Source organism: Dermacentor silvarum, chromosome 8, assembly GCF_013339745.2.
Source record: "Dermacentor silvarum isolate Dsil-2018 chromosome 8, BIME_Dsil_1.4, whole genome shotgun sequence".
Classification (NCBI taxonomy): domain Eukaryota; kingdom Metazoa; phylum Arthropoda; class Arachnida; order Ixodida; family Ixodidae; genus Dermacentor; species Dermacentor silvarum.
Window position 1 is genome coordinate 63,650,426 of NC_051161.1, and position 18,873 is coordinate 63,669,298.

At 47.7% G+C, this 18,873-nt stretch overlaps 1 protein-coding gene across 2 annotated transcripts in view; it reads right to left on the reverse strand.

Moving 5' to 3' along the window:
* Nucleotides 1-4,307: 4,307 nt before the first annotated feature.
* Nucleotides 4,308-18,873, reverse strand: part of LOC119461342 (transcription initiation factor TFIID subunit 3) — a 30,927-nt gene continuing 16,361 nt past the window's right edge. For both annotated transcript variants that reach the window (XM_049672499.1, XM_037722613.2), the window contains 2 exons: nucleotides 15,948-16,048; nucleotides 4,308-11,376 (listed from right to left, as the gene is read on the reverse strand). In XM_049672499.1, coding sequence (XP_049528456.1) covers nucleotides 11,253-11,376; nucleotides 15,948-16,048 — 225 coding nt within the window. In that variant the 3' untranslated portion in view covers nucleotides 4,308-11,252. The remainder of the gene's footprint in view (nucleotides 11,377-15,947; nucleotides 16,049-18,873) is intronic.

An 18,873-nucleotide genomic window follows, 5' to 3' on the forward strand; every position in this document is an offset into this window, starting at 1 on the left:
GTCGGCACCAACTTTTTCAAATGGCATGGTCGGCGGTTTAACTGGCTGCAAGGCACCCGCAGGAGGCGTCGTTGGCTGCTTATGGCGTTGGCAAATGGCACAGCTGGAAACGTACTGCTTCACCGTCTTCCAGAGCTTGGGCCAATAGATATGCTGGCGCAGTCGGTGAAGTGTCCTAACAAAACCAAGGTGGCCTGACATTATGTCATCGTGCATGGCATGAAGTATCTTAGGCCTCAACGTTTGGGGAATCACGAGCAGAAGTGGAGCGCCTTCAGCAGAATAATTCTTCTTATACAATAAATCTTCAAAAATAATGAAAGGTGAGCCGCGTGCAGGTGACCGAGCGGCGTCAAGAATAGCTCGAATAGAAGGGTCATGCTGTTGCTCGCACTTGAAGGCGGTGGCATCAGGGAACTCAGCGGAGATGGCAAGGAGGTATTCATCTAAGTCATCGTCTGTATCTCGTGTGCTTGCTGACGGAAGGCGAGATAAACAGTCAGCATCAGTGTGACAGCAACCACTCTTGTAAGTGATAGAAAAGTCATATTCTTGAAGCCATAATGACCATCGAGCTAATCGGCTAGATGGATCGCGTAGTCCAACCAACCAACCAGCAAAGAGAATGGTGGTCCGTCACTGTCGTGAAGTGGCGGCCGTACAAGTATGGTCGAAACTTGTAGGTGGCGAAGACTACCGCGAGGCATTCCATTTCTGTTACGGTGTAATTCCGCCCAGCCTTGGTAAGAGTACGGCTTACGTAGGCGATGACTCGTTGGCATCCACTATGTATCTGTACGAGTACAGGGCCGCGATTTTGTAGCGAGGCATTATGACTTATTCTACTCTAGTCTTATTATCCACCGCTCACGGCCAGCTGATGCCGTTGATAATGCGAGCGGACCGTCGCTCCAACCATTGACAAAGCGCGATAAGCGCGAAAAGGCATTATCACCGGAAAGGCATTGCTACAAAATACCGGCCCAGCTCCAACACCCAGACCACTAGCATCGGTGTGAAGCTCAGTTGGGGCCTCTGGGTCAAAGTGGCGCAAAATTGGAGCTGAGGTGAGCAGACATTTTAGTTGACAGAATGCAGACTCGCATTCAGTAGTCCATCTAAACAGTGAGTCCTTGTGAATGAGTGACGTGAGCGGATGAGCTAGGCGTGCAAAGTCCTTAATGAAACGGCGAAAGTAGGAACATAGTCCCAGGAAGCTGTGGAGGTCTTTCACCGTCTTCGGCTGGTTGAAGCCACGAACGGCCGCAAGCTTCTGGGGGTCTGGGCGGATGCCTTCTTTGTCGACGAGGAAACACAAAACAAGCGTTTGACGCTCGCCAAAGTGGCACTTTTTGGAGTTTAGTATCAGTCCAGCTCGCCGTAAATGACAACGTCGTCCAGGTAACACATACAGATTTCCCATCGAAGTCCCAACAGGATGGCGTCCATGAATCGCTCGAATGTCGCCGGAGCATTACACAAACCGAAAGAAATTACGTTAAACTCGAAGAGTCTGTCCGGCGTTACGAAGGCAGTCTTCTCCTTGTCTGGCGGGTGCATCGGTATTTGCCAGTAGCCCTGAGCGCAGATCGACAGAGGAGAAGCACGAGGCAGAATGTAAACAGTCAATGGTGTCATCTATACGTGGTAGAGGATACACATCCTTCTTCATTACAGCGTTTAGGCGTCTGTAGTCGATACAGAATCGCCACGAATTGTCTTTCTTCTTGACCAATATGACTGGAGCCGCCCAGGGACTATTGGACTCCTGGATGACGCCTTTCTGTAGCATGTCTGTAACTTGCTCAGCGATCACTTTGCGCTCGGCAGGAGAGACGCGGTACGGTTTCTGTCGTATTGGCGACGCTGTTCCAGTATTGATGCGGTGGTGCACGCGCGAGTGTGGTGGTGACTGCAGACACGATCTTGAGCAAAGTCAAACACTGACGCATAGCGGGCAAGGAGCTCTTGGAGCGCTTGTTGGTGGGAAGAGGGGAGCGATTTATTAATCATGCTCCTAAATTGTGAAGAGTGTTCACTGAGTGTCAGGCTTGCGTCCATAGAAATAGCAACCGCACGAATGCTCGCAACACTATCTTCTTCAAGCGTGCTACCTTCAGTCCGGCAGGCAAAACAACTGACTCCAAGGACACATTCACCGTCCAAACGTGAGCACAACCTTCTATGACTTCGACCAGTGACCGAGGGAAAAGTACATTCTTCTTGAGAGTGTTGACGTATTCAGCTTCAATTAATCCACAGCAGGAACCAGTACGGACGTGCGACGAGGTCACAGGAATGAACATTGCCGTCTGTGCAGGCAAAAGTACATCAGTGGACACGGAAAATACTTCATGACGATCGGATGGAATGTTGTCTAAGCGCGGGTGGTCTGGTATCATTGCTGAGTGAAATTTCACCAGCCCTGCAGTCTAATGTTGCTCCAAACTCCTGTAAAAAGTCAATACCAAAAATTATGTCATGCGTGGCGTGTGCTAGTATACAATAAATTCGGTTCAAAATGCCTTTCCACCAACGGTTATCACGACGGAACATACTCCCACAGGACGTAACAGTTCACCGCCAACTCCGCGAAACGTGGTATTTCCATCCCAAGCAAACATCACTTTCGGTCCGAGGCGATTCTTGAACGCAAAACACATCACAGACACAGAAGCACCAGTCTACTAAAGCCACAGTACTAACACCATCGACACAAACACACTTTGTTCTTTACCATGACGACAGACGGAGGCATTTGAAAAAGTGACCGTCCCGCGACCTCACCTCCATCAGTCGCACCAGCTAGTTTCCCAGCTGGGGCGCCGTAGGCGAGCGGCGACATGGAGATGGCGATCGACGTGTCCGAGTCGGCGGTGGAGTCAGGCTGCGGTTGGACATGGGGGAGTCATTCCTTGGCATGTATGTATGTGTAGTCTCGATGTGGCTGGCGGAAAGGGACAAATGGTTGCCAGGATGTAGCTTCTTGCATGCAAGGCGGATATGCGCGATCTCACGGAGCACGCTGTGGGCGACGGCGGCAATACCTTGCGATGTGTTCCTGAGCCCTGCAGCTGTGGCACACAGATGGGCTGCGATTTTCATTGATGTTGGGTACAAACCTCCAAGGCGCATTGTAGACGGGAGACGACCCACGTCAAGGCTGTCTGTCATGTCGACATTCAAAACTCGTTGCTTGTGGCTGGATCATGGTGCTCTGGGCATGGGCGTTGTCGGAAACTGGGCGGTCACTGCAGGCAGGTCGCAGCCAGGCTGCCGGCATCTCCAAGTAGCGCTCATCAACGGAGCATTGGTGGCACACGCAGTTGGCATCTGGGCCTTGAAAATGAGCCAGTTCGTCTCTAATAACTTGCCGTACCAAAGCAGCCAGGCCGTTTGAGGCAGACGCGTCCACAGTTGCTATGTTGGTCACGTTGTCCAGCCGACCAAACTATGGAAGAATGAGGCGTGTCTTCAGAGCCTCGAACGTACAACAGTGACGGACGGGGTAGTGAGGTCTTCCTTAGAGATAAAAAAATTGTACACATCTTCGGCAATTCCTTTGAGTAGGTGTCCAACCTTGTCCTCGTCCGACATGTTTGCGTTCACAATTCCGCAAAGCTTCGGGATTTCTTCGATATAGGTGGTACACGTCTCTCCCGGTAACTGCTCTCGTCGTGAAAGTGTCTGCTCAGCCTTTTTCTTTTTCAAAAGCGAATCGCCAAAGCATTTCTTTATTTCTTCGACGAATCTGCCCCAAGTTGTGAGCGAGCCCTCATTATTGTCGAACCACGAGGGCAGTTCCCGCAAGGAAAAAGAACGTTAGAGAGCTGTGCAGCCGCGCTTCATTCATTGTGGCGGCTCACCCTCTCGTAGTGTCTCAACCAGTCCTCGACGTCCTCATTCGCTTTGCCCGAGAATGTGCGTGCTTCTCCATGAGGTGTCCAGTAACCGGCTTGTCTCGGGTGAATGCCGCGATTTCTTCGCGAACATCACCTTCGTTTGAATCGCTCATGTCGACGTCCCCCGGTGGTAGCCCGGCCAACCGTTTGCTGCGTCGAAGGGGTAGTAGAGCTCGGTCATCCAGTGTGATGTGCCCAGCACCTTCCACCAAATTGTAACGGATGGGATGGATTTATTTACAAGAATGATGGATGGTTAGCGTAGCACAAGGAACAGGATGGTCATCCAAGCCCATCAGGCAGCGGCCAGCTCCTCGCGCACACTTCAACTTCCTCTTCCTTTGGCTGCACCGTGCAGCGTGACTATATCAGATGCTTGGTGTAATAGTAAGTAAAGTACCATCCTTACAGAATGAATAAAATATCTTTAATGTCGTTCGTACAGCAGAGTGAACAAATGGCAGGTGTGTTCCGGATTATGATCATTTTTTTTTTCTCTTTACATGAATGATACATTCCTTTCTTGAGAGACGAGCAAACATAGCATAAAGGTTGTGCAAAAAAATATCAGAAATCAAGTATCCAAGTCTTAAGCCACACACCATGAAATAATGTATGTCAGACAGTCCCCTGTGAATGTGGTGCTACTACAAAGGATAGACTACATTCACTACAGTACGGCTTTACAGGCATTTCAGCATATTGCAAGGACCACAGTTTGGGAAAGAAGTCTTGAGGCATGCCACTGCACACTCGATGCTAGCAAATTATAAGCATAGTTGAAACAAACAGCTCTTACTTTCAACTTCAAAGAACAATAGAGCTCTGATCAAACATGATCTTCAAATTTTAGGACATTGGTACCAAGACAATCACTCACCAGGGATTGCATGTTGCGGAGGTGACAAAAGCATGCAAGTCAGACACTGTACTGCTATCCAAGAGAAAAGCCATGGGACACGTAATTTACACATGTTCACAGCATGTGTATACTGACATCAGCTCCATCAAGGCATAAATTATAATAGAAGGAATTGTGAACCAGTAGAACAAAGAACACAAAAGTAATAGAAGGCACCCAATGATGGCTAACAATTTGCTATGTTTATACATTCTTCCTGCTGGATTTTTTTCTTGGTGGCACATGGACATGCTAGCACTCAACATCCACTACAGTTACTTCATACGTCTATAAAATCAGGTTCTACATCTGCAGTTGCTAATTACTAGAGAGAGTCCTTGACTTAACTGCTTTAAGCTACAACAACATTCAAGCTTAGTTTTCTAACATCTGCACAGTTTAATATCTTTATCTCATTGCCGCCTCTTAGTCTACAAAAAAAAAAAAAAAAAGCACTTTGATAATCAATGTGGATTTCTCATCACTATGAATGTAGCAAGAAGCTTTTCATGTTAGTGTAAAAACGGTATTAGCAATAAGCTTGACCAAAGCATCTGCACTGTTTCTAAATAGTACAGTTACCTAAAGCAAGATGTACAGAAATATGTACAGCACAGTTGGTTCACACCAACTTAGAGCTCCCATGAAAGCAACATGTGAAGCTGCAAACACACCAAAACAAGACAGCCAAGTCAACACAACCCGATATACTGTACCAAAAGGTATGTTTAAAAACTGAGTGCTGAATGTATACCAGGTGCCATGAGACCGAAATGGGTACTGCAATGAAATCAGGAGGTATAAGAGCAGCTATTACCAACTTTTGTACTGAGTGGCTTATAATTTGCACTTCAGTGCATTTCATTTTGCATCAATTTGCACTTCATCAATCATGAGAATGTGAGAAACATTTTACTTTATGCCATGATGTAGCAGCATCTTTAATTCATATGCATATAACCGTGATTAATACAAGCACTATTGGACAAATGATTTAACTTCCAAAGTGCTAAAAGCAACATATGCAGCAGAAAAAATCTGTAATAAAATTGTACATGTTCTGTCCCTCCTTGCAAACAGCTCGCAGCAGCAATTACAGCCACGCTGCAAAATTAGCGTCTGCATGCTTAAGTGCTTAACACATAAGACAATCTTTAATACAGACTGCAAAAAAATGGGCATAATTATGAGAAACTTAAGTTGCCGACCCTTGGTAACAACAGTGCCGAGGATAATGAGAAATCCCATACCGGAGCATCAGTTTTCATGCAATCAAGAGGGATTGCATGAGAGAAATAACAGAAAAAGCACCATAAAAACATGCAATCTGAGCAACACAAAACACAACTAAACAAAGGACAGTTTTTACATTAGTGGCCTGTACATAATCGGCCATAACTGTTCCACCTGCTCAACAACATGCAAGATGCGAGCTCTGGCCGAAACAGATTAGCAACACTGAACTGCTCACTCCAGACTTGGCAACACAGACATCGTTTCCCGTTGATTTCTCAAAAAAGAAAGTACTATACTTTTTTATCCCAGTTGTATGCCTGGGAAGCACTCCTCAGACTGTCTTGTTGCGTCATCTAACAACACTTGGCCAATGCCTCTGCCCCTGCAGACTTCTCTCCTGTTTCACCAACATGTGCAGCTTGTACCAGATTAATTTCCAAAAAGTAGACAATGCCAAAGCAGCTTACAATTATACATTTTGATGCCTAAACTGTGGTTGGATAGGCCAATCCTTCTAAGCCAAGTGCTCCAAAAGTGGGTGCAGCTCGTAATGTTTTGCAGGTTCCGTGATTGCAAAACAGGTGCCTCCGAACCCTGTTATTCCTTCTTTGTGCTTTTCATCGAGCAATGACTATGGTGTTTGCCTTTACAACAATGCACAATTGTGAGAAGTATTGACTTATGCCAAACAGAAGTTCCAGAAGAAGCCATATGTACAGCAGCTAACTCAAGGCTGGCTATAGGTGTCACTTAGTTACTGACCGACTGCGCTTAAAATAAATAAGGTGCAGCATCTTCACCAATATACATATTGCTTTCGTTTTATGCCAACATAATAAAACTTTATTGCACCTGTACCTTGTCTGCATGCATTTTCTAGGACACGAGGACGTAGGAGTACCTCAGCGGGCTTGCAAATTTACGAAAAGCTGATGTTTAGGAAATAGTACCTCTTCAACGAAAACTACACAGGCAACCAATGTCATGAAAAGGCAACTAAGAATGCAGGAACAATCAGAACTATCAGACATGAATGGTTCCTGCCAACTTTGACCAGCAAATGCTACAAAATGAAGCGCAATATATCTAGTGACAAACCAGCTACTACAAAGAAAGCAATACACTGACACAGAGTGCTACCCATCAGAAAGGAACCTGAGAGGTACCTACATGCTGCACAATGGAAACAACCTATATTCTCGAGCATTGCTGGCAGACAGCAGTGGGCCCACCAATGACGGCAGTGTAAATAAAACCCAGGGCTTCATTTAACTCTCGGTGTTGCTAAGACCATGATTGAGGAGGCGGAGAAGGAGACCACATGAGGAGAAAAGTCTGTGCTGCATTCTTGGCCGTGACACTGCGGCAACCAAAGCACCAGCATGCACCGTCAGTCGTATATGTGAAGTAAAAGAAAGTCTTAGGTGCAAGCAGGATTGGACAAAAGCAACAAAAGAAGGAAACGAAAGCATTATTTGCGAACCTTTATAAAGATGATGCTATCAGAGCTATAACAGACGTGACGCTACACAAAAAGCAAGCAAAAATGTCAGACAGCCTGAAGGCAATGCGTTCCAGCAATCTAGGTTGTTGAAAAAGGATCAAATCTCACAAGCAACATGTACAGTTGACCCCAAGTTATAACGAAGCCGCATGCAACATGAAAATACCTTCGTTATACTTAATATTCCTTACAAGCATGTATTTGGTACATTCTGACAGTGGCAAGAAACATTTCATATTTACTTCGTTATATCCAATAATTCATTATATCGAGGTTCGATTGTATATACAAGCCACTCATGCACACAGAAAATCTAGAGTAGCCTTCAATGAGTTTCTGCTTTCGGCATATTACCCTACGGTAACAGAGTACGATATCAAGATGCAATATATTCCTAAAGAAAATCATTACAATATAATTTTAGAGTATTTTGCAAACACTCGTTTCATCCTATCATATGCGTGGCATATGCAAAAATAGGAGCACGAAATCTTGTTTTTTACAATATTGTAAGATGGCTACTACAGTATAGACCACTTATAACGTAACCGCTTGTAGTGCAGGACCGGATATAATATGGTCTTTTCAGACTCCCGTTAATTTTCTCATAGCACTCTATGTATACGCGTATCGCTTATAGTGCAGTTGCGGGACACGAAATACCGGTTACAGTGCGGCTGCCTGGAAGTTTGGCAGTCAACGTAGACGGCACACACTCCCCTCAAGCCACAAACACCGTATTTACTCGAATCTAACGTGCTTTTTTTCCAATAAAACAGGTCCAAAAATTTTGTGCGCGTTAGAATCTAGTACGACCCTAAATCTGCATTACCATATACCCGTCGGCATTTCAAAATGGCCGCCTCGCACGCGCGTCGATCTTAGCTACTCTCGAGCCTAGCTACCGTAGCTTCCTCCATGTGCTGCAGTACACGTGCTTAGGCAATAGTCTACCATCTGTCTTAACGTTCTCTGCGTCTGCTCTATCAGCATGAAGTACCGAGTTCATCATGATGCCGCATTTAAAAGCAAAGTGATCATGTGTGCGGAGACGGACAGAAATCAGGCTGCATCACGGGCGTTCAGAGAACCTGAAACTTGCGTTCGAGGCTGGCACAAACTGAAGGAGAGGATTTTTGCCAGCAAAGCAATGCGGAACGGTTTCAGGGGACTGAAGCAGGATGTAATCTGCGACGATCCACTTCGGTGATACGATCGCCTTGGCTCTATCTTGAAAGCAATCTTGGACGAGGAAAGTCCGCTGCGCGCCGTGTTTTCGCCGCTTATAGGTCGCGTTGAAGCGAGAGGCATGATAGCACGAAGGTCAATTCGCTCACCGTGCTTCGTCACTTGAGTGTTTTAACAGTTCGTTTCCTCGGTTAACGAGTGAGATGTGTTCATGTTTGCTTGTGCGCGCGTAACACTGTGCTTGTTAATTTATTTAGTAAGCGAATACGGAACCTAGAGCACGGTGACAGCGACAGCAGAAATGCACCTGGAGTGTCCATTATCGCAATAAAATAGTTGTTTTGGTTGTGGTGTGGTACCACTTATAGTGCGGATATTCGTGACTCCGGCGACTTACGTTATAAGCTGTCTACACTGTACTAGTCATTTGCAACATGGTAACCGCCCAACTACAGACTAAATTTTTCAGCACTATTTGCTCGCATCAATTCAATCTCGTAGGTATTACAGAGTTTGTTTGAATAATCCAATGCCAAATAAAACATGGAGTCCGAGACATAATTACACCAATAGATAAATAGACCCAATCGTACTTGAAAGCATATCCTATCGGAATAGGAATACAAAACTGTATATGCAGTAGCCAGTCAAATCTAAAGAGACCACCTGGTTGGGTAGCACTATTTCATACTAGCACTGCAGCAGCCTGCATATCAAACTGTCCAAACCTAATGTCTTGATGTCGACTGTATCTGGACACATTCCTCTGCCTGGCAAGGCTTAAATGAATTACATAACGAAATCCTTGGCTCATGTGGTTTGAATTGGTGCTTCAAAATGCACCGAAAACATGGCAGGCCAACCATAACTGTGCAATTTGCTTGAATCAACAGGAATTTGGAATTGCACGAGCTTGAACTATTGCAAGTCTGCATCATTTTATACCATACGTTACAATGTGATGTGCCCATGCAGAAACAAAAAGAAACAGGAAGAACCAGCAACCACAAGCGAAACCTCCCTAAACTGAACCTCCAAAGTTGTTTGGGTGCTAAATACACACGCCGTCAAGAACAAACACATGAACAGTGACATGTGAGCCATGAGATGACACAATCAATAATGCACTGGTACGAACCATGTCTACGAATCTTTGGACATTGGACAGTTCAAGTAAGCCAGCCACTCGCCGTCGAAACATCAACCTCAAGCTTTTTTTTTTTTTTCTGTACAGAACTAAAACTGCAGTGTTATAATTGTGAACACAGCAACGATGCCAGCAGCAAAATGCCTCCAATATAAGTTTTAAACAGCAGTAAAGTAAGGTGCGTAGTTCAAATAAATAGATGCACATGCTATATTTACAGCTGCTGCACTCCGAAACCAGCTACATGAGTTATGTCTGGCAATGAGGTTAGGACAGTACAATTCTGTGACACAGGCTACAAGCGAGCACTAACGCATGTGCACTATAAAGCAGCAAATCCTTCCTAATAAACTGTCTTACAGCGAAGAAAAAAAAGAGCTAGGCTAACCTTGCTAAACCAGGGCTCCTAAATAATGGATTGAATAGTACATCAATGGAACTAAACACAATGGATCACTGGGACATGGAAACCTTGGATGAAATAACTATTGTGTGAACAAAATACCACAACTAAAACAATGATAAAACAGCATGCCCAGCACCTATTTATAGATCCCATGCCAAGGTAACTTAGGTGAACCTCGCAGCTTCGCACTATTATTAGCGGACCTGGCAAGATTACACAATGGAGCGCACACAACACAAGGAATGGTACACAAAGGATGAACAAGCCTCGTGGTGTAGGAGACCAGTGGCTGCTTGTAAACAGCGAGGCAGCAAAATTTTAAACCAAGTTGTAAGTACGCCTCCGACAGCGCACGTAACAACTGATAACAAACGTGAGTACGGTGAATGCGCCAAGTAAAACTAGGTACATGGGAACGGTGGAAGAGTGATGATGAATGGCATAATGATGAGACACTTACCCCGAGGGTATACATGTGCTACATACTACTTCGACGAGGAACGGGATTCACTGCGTGGCACCACTTTTTGTTTTTTTTTTCGCACAAGAGACCTCACCGAAGTCGGGACAACAACTGTCTCTCTTCCGTCCAAATAAGGTGAACGTAACACAGCTCAAAGTCACTGAGGGCTGTCCATTAAAAAAAAAAAAAAAAAAAAAAAGGGCGGGGGGGAGTGGCTTCTTTAATTAAAGAAAAAAAAAAAAAAACTGAAGTACATGAGCAAGGAGGGAGCACATCGCGCGTGGCAGCGGTTGGTGCAGTCAACACGTTTCACCGTGCAGCCACAAGGTCGCCTTGTGATCATGGCGCGCGTTCCAAGAACGAAATGAAGAAATGGGACGAAGTAGGTGGTGCGATGAATGGTTGGGGTACGCTGATGAGAGTTGGGTGGAGGGGGGGTTGTGCTTCTCCAGGACCTGGGGGGTGCGATGCGCCACTGTTCCCAGGGAAAAGAGGCGCCGCAACTTCATTTGTCCTTACGGTGCTTCTTTTTCTTCTTCTTGGCCAGGGCCCCCTGCCTCTTGGCAATGCAGCGGTTGCAATACCAGCTCTCCTCTTCCTTCGGGGGCACCACGATTCCCACGCACACCCTGCAGAAGGAGACAGGAACACACGAATATCTTTAGCCATTACCCCTTCAACAACAAAAACAAGGATGCAGATGTAAGCAGCTGTTAAAGTGAAGCCTTCTTTGCCTATTCCAAAGAGCCACTGTGACACAATGGGTATAGAAGAAGCCTTAAACGTACAGTAAACTCCCGTTAAGACAAACTCGGATAAGACGAATTCTCAAATAAACCAAACAATGTGGAAGCGTTCAGGTCGTTTTCCATAGACTCACTGTAAAAAAAAAAAAAAAAAAAAAAAAAAAAAAAAAAAAAAAACCACGCACTTAATATGAACCGCTTCGCATGTACTCTTCGGTTAAAATGAACTTTTTCAGTGATTACCAACGCTGGCGATTTCAAGCAGCGGAGATTGCAGTCTTGGCGGGGCACCCGTGGTACCAAAATAAAAAAAGAAAGAATACTAATAAATAAATTAAAAAAACTTAAAAAATACCGCTTCCTGGCGCAGCGGCACAAAGCGAATCCACTATGCAGAGGGAGGGAGCAAGCGAGAGAAGTGAGAAAGCAAAGCGGGGGAAAAAACATGTATGAGTATGTATGTATGTATGTATGTATGTGTGTGTATATATATATATATATATATATATAGATATCGCGCATTGCGCGAGTCTCAGTTGAGCAGAAATAGTGACATTTTCGTTTTTATATGTCGCAGGCATGGCTGTCAGCCATGTTCCCAGCACCTCCTCAAAGCCAAAACTAGCGAAGCCTAGTCAATCTAGTACTCACCGGCTGCGGCCAAACCACAAGAAAAGCCAAGCCAAGTCACTAAGCTGTAAAGGCAGCATTTGCGATTTGCGTAATTCGGTCATGCATGTTCCATCGCTCTTATCATTCACCACTCATGGCCGTCTGATCCCGTTGATACGCGAGCGGAGCGTTGCTCTGACCACTAAGGAAGCGTAAGGAATAGCATAAAAGGCATCGCTAAAAATTGGGGCCACAGACTGTCTATGCCAAAGGCCAGCATATGTGCACGTAGCAAGGCGTTGGCCAACTTGGGTTGTATACTCAGACGATCAATTTTGAAGATATGTTCACTTTCACAATATTTCTCATGACTATACCTGGATAAGTCCACAGCCAGCAGCGCTTCTGCACTGTGCAAAGAATGCCATTGCTCATACAGTAAAAGCTCGTTAATTCGAATTTCACGGGGACACTTAACGAGTTCGAATTAACCGAAATTCGTACTAACAAAAGTGATTAAAGAAAGCCACATCTGATGACAAAAAAAAAAAGGTAGAGCACCTCTAGGTACATTTATTTGCAAAAAAAGTCCGTAATGGTTTTCTGCTTTTTGCCTCTGAAAGCGATTGCTGCCGCTTTATCTTCCAGAGCTCGAATGAGCCGGAAAGCATCGTCTTCGCCTTTTTCGAAACTGAAGAAAAGCCGGGCGTGATTTAGTCCGTCCATAACCTGTGCCAACGAAGGTCGTACCGGTGTTTCACCAACATCATCATCATCATCTTCATCATTCGCGTCGTCATCGTCCACGGCTGGGTTTTCGTCTTCGCCGACGACTTGGGCGATTATTTCATCATCGGTCACGGCACCGCACACCGCCGCGCAGCTGTCGACACTCACGTAGTCGCCGAAGTCCACATCGCCGAGCACCTCCCGTACATGAACCGGAGCGCGGACGTCCTCTTCAACTTCATTTGCGTCTGCGTTAAGGGCTCCGAAACCACAGTGCCGGAAACAATTTGCAATTGTTTCTGTGATTACCTGATTCCAGGCACGCACAAGCATGTGCACGGCTGTGAGCAGAGTGACGGTGTAGCTCTTCTCATTATCGGAGCACAGGAGCAACTTCTCGAGAACGTGGCGTCTATAAAAGCTTTTCAAAACTTTTATAACACCCTGATCCATAGGCTGAAGAGCCGCAGTAGTGTCAGCCGGAAGAAAAACCAGCTCAATGGCTCTCAACTCGACTTCCACCTTGTGTGCCGAGCAGTTGTCGACGAGGAGGAGAATCTGCCTCTTGCCGAGCTCAAATTTTCGGTTGAGTTTCCTCAGCCACTGCTTGAAAAGCTCGCCCGTCATCCAGGCCTTCTTATTTGCGGCATAGTCGGCCGGCAGCGTGCGGATGTTCTTAAAACATCGAGGCTTTTGCGACTTCCCTATCACAAATAGGGGGAGCTTCTCGGTTCCAGTCATATTGGCCCCGAGCAACACCGTCACCCGCTCTTTGCAACGTTTGCCGCCTGCGCACACGTCCCCCTTGTAGGTGATCGTTTTGTCCGGCAAGAGTTTAAAAAACAAGGCGGTCTCGTCGGCATTAAAAATATCGGATGGTGCGTACCTGTTCAGGAGGTCTAGTAGCGCACCATTCCGCCACACGGTGCAGGTTTCCGCATCTACGGCTTTGGCTTCGCCGCACACACTGCGGAAAACGAGGTTGTGTCTGTCCCTGAAGCGGTGAAACCACCCGTCCGAAGCGGCGAAGTCGGAGACGTTCAGACGTAGTGCGAAATCAGTCGCCTTCGCTACAATGATGGGGCCACTCAATGGGATATCCTGGCTCCGTTTTTCCTTAATCCATGCGAGCAACGCTGCCTCCAGGTCCGGGTGCTTTGCTGTACGAATTCTCTTCCGATCCTTGGCGAAAGTTTCAGCCGCGTATGAGTCCTCAATAGTCTTCTTATTGCGGATGTAGGTTGACAGCGTGCTTCTCGGTATATCGTGCTTTTTGGCAATTTCATTCTTACTCTGCTTCCCTGCATCCACTTCCCGCAGAATTTTCACTTTTTCCTTCAACGTTTTGGCACGGTATTTTCCACACGACGACATAGCGGCACGCGAGCAGTGTCGGTCTGCGACAGACGCGTACGGAACAAAAGAGAGGCTTAGAAGTTAGACGTTGCGATTGCACTGGCGACGGAGAGAATGGCAGATTTCGGGGTTGCCACCGAACGCACTGCGTATCCCGCTGTCCATGACGATGCGGCAGAGCATTTGCGAATAAACGCAAGTGCTGCCCCCTAAAAACACGCAATGATGATAGTGTATGTCGCGCCATCTGTCGCTTAACAGCAGAGACTGCGAGCTGGCTACGGCGGCGTGCAGTTCGAATTATCCGTGGCGGGCCGGATTAGCATTCGAAATAATGAGCTTTTCAATACATGGGGCTCTATGGAGCATGGCCGGACTGTGCCACTTAGTTCGAATTATTCGAAAATTCAAATTAACGAGGTGCGAATTAACGAGCTTTTACTGTAGATGCCTATGCGTCTTGTGCAAGCCACACGAAATTGAAGGTATCCCTGAAAGTGACGATCCGAGAATACAGCACACCTTTTAAGGCCACTTGTGGATCAAAATCACTTATTTTCTGGCTAATCCAGCGTTTCAGATGATTATTTGGACTTTCTGGCGGTCTCCATGGAGTCCGCGACATGTTGCATGCGTGCTGGCCTCACATGAAGAACAACTTATTCAAATAGCAAAGTGTTTGATCAAGCTAGAGGAAAACAAGCAGGCTTATTAGAATAAAGATCTTGATGAGTCGGTGAATGTTCAGAGTGCTTCCAGGTGCTGCCACACCATTATAAACACAAGTAGCTGAAGCAATGCAGTAGTTAGTCCTGTTACTTAGCAACATTTGGTTGCACCAACCATTACATAACTATCTCAACATCCCACCTTCATCTAGTCATTTTAAAGTACTCCAGTACTGCTATAAACCTAGCGTAAGACAGCTATTTCACTTCACAGAAAGCACAAAGAGGCTACAGTACTTTTGATGTAGCCTGACTAGTGTTGTTAAGACTCCCATTTATTTTTCATGCGAAGCTTGTATTGCCTCAAAGTGTGGGTGCTGTCAGCTGCCGTAGGTGTGACCGCAAAAAACCCGTCTCGTGCATTTGAAGGAAAATAGCGGGAAAGGCTAAGAATAGACCGCTGGTGACACACGTGAGGCGCACGCTGGGGCATGGGCAAGAGAAGGAAAGGGCTTCGCGCGCATTGTGTCGGGTCTCCTTTTCAGCGCGCGCTCGGTCAACGGATGGGAAGGCCACGCGTTGTTTGGTCGGCGGTGGAACAGGCCGCTTTCGACGAGAAACGTCGTCCACGTAGCTGAGAGCAGGCTTGCGCTTGCTGTGCAGATTCTGCGTTCAAGGCAGCCCAAGCCCAGGCTCAGTTACAGCGGCAGGCAGCGGATCCCACATTAAAAGCCCGTCTTACCGAAGCCCAGCGTCAACGAAGGGCAGCGAACCCCGAGGCCAGGGAACGCGACACTCAATTTTGAGGGTACGACAAGCTTCACGTGCCCCCCTGTTCCCGGTAGGGGAATGGCCAACCAATTTTTTTGTAACACAGTTTGAGTGCTGCCTTTCACAAACTCTATCTTTTCTTAAATCTGCATATATTTTCTGCAGTGCTGCGAAACAGTCAAAGTTACTGCCATCAAAAAATGACAATACACCAAATGCTTCCCATTTAAAGTCTGCCTTCACATTAAAAAATTATAAATGCAGAAAAAAAAAAAACACGAAAGAAAGAAAAAACACACGAAGGGAAGCAGGACGCACCAGTGATACCAGTCATCACACTCGTCACAGCCGATCATGGGACTGCCATCGTCTGGTTTGGCGCACGCGGGACATATCCAGATTTTGTTTCCTCGTTCATCCTGCAAACAAGAAAGACGTTATTAGGCCTACAGTCAAGCACGGTTGGTGCCTATCTTCAGACATTCAACACCAACAGCAGTAGAGATCGAAACAGCAGGGCCACACCACAGTAATAACTTTGGAAATAAGGTGGCTCTCGAAAGATTTTTCTCCGGCGATGGACCCCTGGCAGCCTAGCCCCGGGCACCAACAGCCTTAACCGCTGGACAAATAAAGTTTATTCCTATCCTATCCTCTTCCAAGTCGAATGAACTATACTATACATCCAGCCCAATGTACTGCCTTTGACAAGAATTATGTACTTCCGGAAGAAGCTAACTATCGTCTGCTCACGCTCAGCCACGGCTGCCTGCGTAGAAAAGAAACTTTGCCCCCTGCTTTTCGGTGTCGTAGCCATTGGGTCTCGGAAATTTCAATGAGTTCTGAACACAGAACTAACCTCGAAACACGTGAAACTTAAGGTCAGACCACAGGTTGTGGGAATCCTCGGGTCCCATAACAGCCGCACGGGCAGCGAACGTCGCGGCAGACGCATGCGTGCTAGGGAGAGTTGGGAGAGGGGAAACTTTCCTTCCGCGGGCGGCGCGCGGGAATCGCAATAATCGCAAGCGCTATCAGCGCCACCGGGTGGGTCACGTGAGATCCCGCTGATATCGCCCGGGTTCTCTTCGGTCTCCAGCAAGCGGCGATGGCGGAAGTCTCCGCCGCCGCTCCCGTATTCCCGCACGTGGTTAGTCAACCGCGTTCTTGCCGCGGCAAACGCCGCGGCCCCCCCAGTATTCCCCAGTTGGTAAGTCGGAAGCCCTTCTTTACCTAGTGTATTATTCTCTTCGAGGGAACCCTCAGTGATGTCAACTATAGCTAGCTGGCCTGCTCGAAGTGTTAGTTGCAGTCGTAATAAATGCTTTCCGAGTGTACACGTGGTTGTCGCCTATTGTTTCCTCGAGCTTGTACCGGACCGCGGTTGATGTGCAGGCATGCGCCAACCGCGGGGCTCGGTGTGTCGCATCTTGAGGGCCGTCGGCAATCCCTCCATATCCCGACATTTTGGCGTTCCCAACGTGGGGCAAGCTCTTGGAAAACGGGACGACGATCTGTCCAGACCAGCGTTAGGCCTCAGCCGAAGGCGTGATTGCTAGCTAGATCTGTGTGTGTGCTTTCTTGAGGGCGAGTTAACGCTGCGCCAGTGTCGCCGAACTCGTGTAGACGTTGAGATTTGCAGCAAGTTTTCTTTTAAGAGTACGCCCGAAGCGAGTGAGTGCAGCAGCCGACGCGGTGGTCGATTTTCCCTGTACATGTGTAAATAGCCTCCTTTCTGTATCTTAGGCTCTGGGAGCTAGGCGCCGGAAACGCTGGCTAGGACGTCAGCGGGGCGCAGTCCCAGGAGTCTGCTCGGAAGCTGCAGTGTTGAGCAGCGAGCGGGGACCACTTAGCTAGGCCTGCATCTCCTCGCGGCGGCTCATTGGAACCCTATATGGGTCTTTTGTGGCATTGGTATCCGTCATGGACGCGATTAGGCCTAAGGCTCTGCGGAGCTGCCCGTCGCATGTTCGAAGACGACCATGCCGTGACCTTTAGCGGGTGCAACCGGATTCGCTAGTTTTACTATACTCGCCCGAGCGGAGAAACCTCGTTCGAAATAGAAAGCTTATTTTGTTCAGATGAACTCAATATTTTGCGGGCGGAATAACCGAAATCTCGGGGGACCAGAGAGCGCTTTGTTCATACGAGCATCACCCTTTTTCGCGGACCGGAAAAATTCGGTCGAAGCGAATAACTTCATTCAAACGAACTGGATTGTTTTCTTTTCCTTCTCGTTACCACATAAAGCTATGCGGTAGACGGGTGGTTCAGCATCGTGTCAGACGGCCGACGCTGCGGCGGCCTCTACTGCCTTAATTCTAAGTGTTTGTGGAGTGCATTTGAGCGACTTTGCAGAATGAGTGAAGCCGCCTTGACTTGCTATTGCTGCCATGGTCCACGTCCCTGCCTGCTGTCTCGGCCCCTCCCTGTTCGCGGCCCGATGCAGCAGCACATGGCAGCCACAATGAGGGAGGCCCACCATCATACACTCCCACGAGGATGCGTCGGTGCGAGGTTCATCGAGCCGGCGCGCGCGCTGCTTCGAGAAAGTCCTGACCCGCTGTTCTCGGGTGGACATTGCGGCGCGCATCTTGAGGGCAAGCCATCTTCAGCCCCCGTCATCGTCAACCACTGTGACGGCTGCCACATGTGGGCGGCCGCCACACAGGACTGTGCTGCCTATCAACATGGATTCGGACGTTTCCTGCCGGAGTTTACCATCGCAGCTGCCCGGATACTTTGTCAATGCCGTCGTTCCAGCGATTTCTCCGCCGTAGGGCAATATTTAAGGGTGGAGGGATGTGGGAATCCTCGGGTCCCATAACAGCCGCACGGGCAGCGAACGTCGCGGCAGACGCATGCGTGCTAGGGAGAGTTGGGAGAGGGGAAACTTTCCTTCCACGGGCGGCGCGCGGGAATCGCAATAATCGCAAGCGCTATCAGCGCCACCGGGTGGGTCACGTGAGATCCCGCTGATATCGCCCGGGTTCTCTTTGGTCCCCAGCAAGCGGCGACGGCGGAAGTCTCCGCCGCCGCTCCCGTATTCCCGCACGTGGTTAGTCAACCGCGTTGCCGCGGCAAACGCCGCGGCCCCCCCGTATTCCCCAGTTGGTAAGTCGGAAGCCCTTCTTTACCTAGTGCACTATTCTCTTCGAGGGAACCCTCAGTGATGTCAACTATAGCTAGCTGGCCTGCTCGAAGTGTTAGTTGCAGTCGTAATAAATGCTTTCCGAGTGTACAC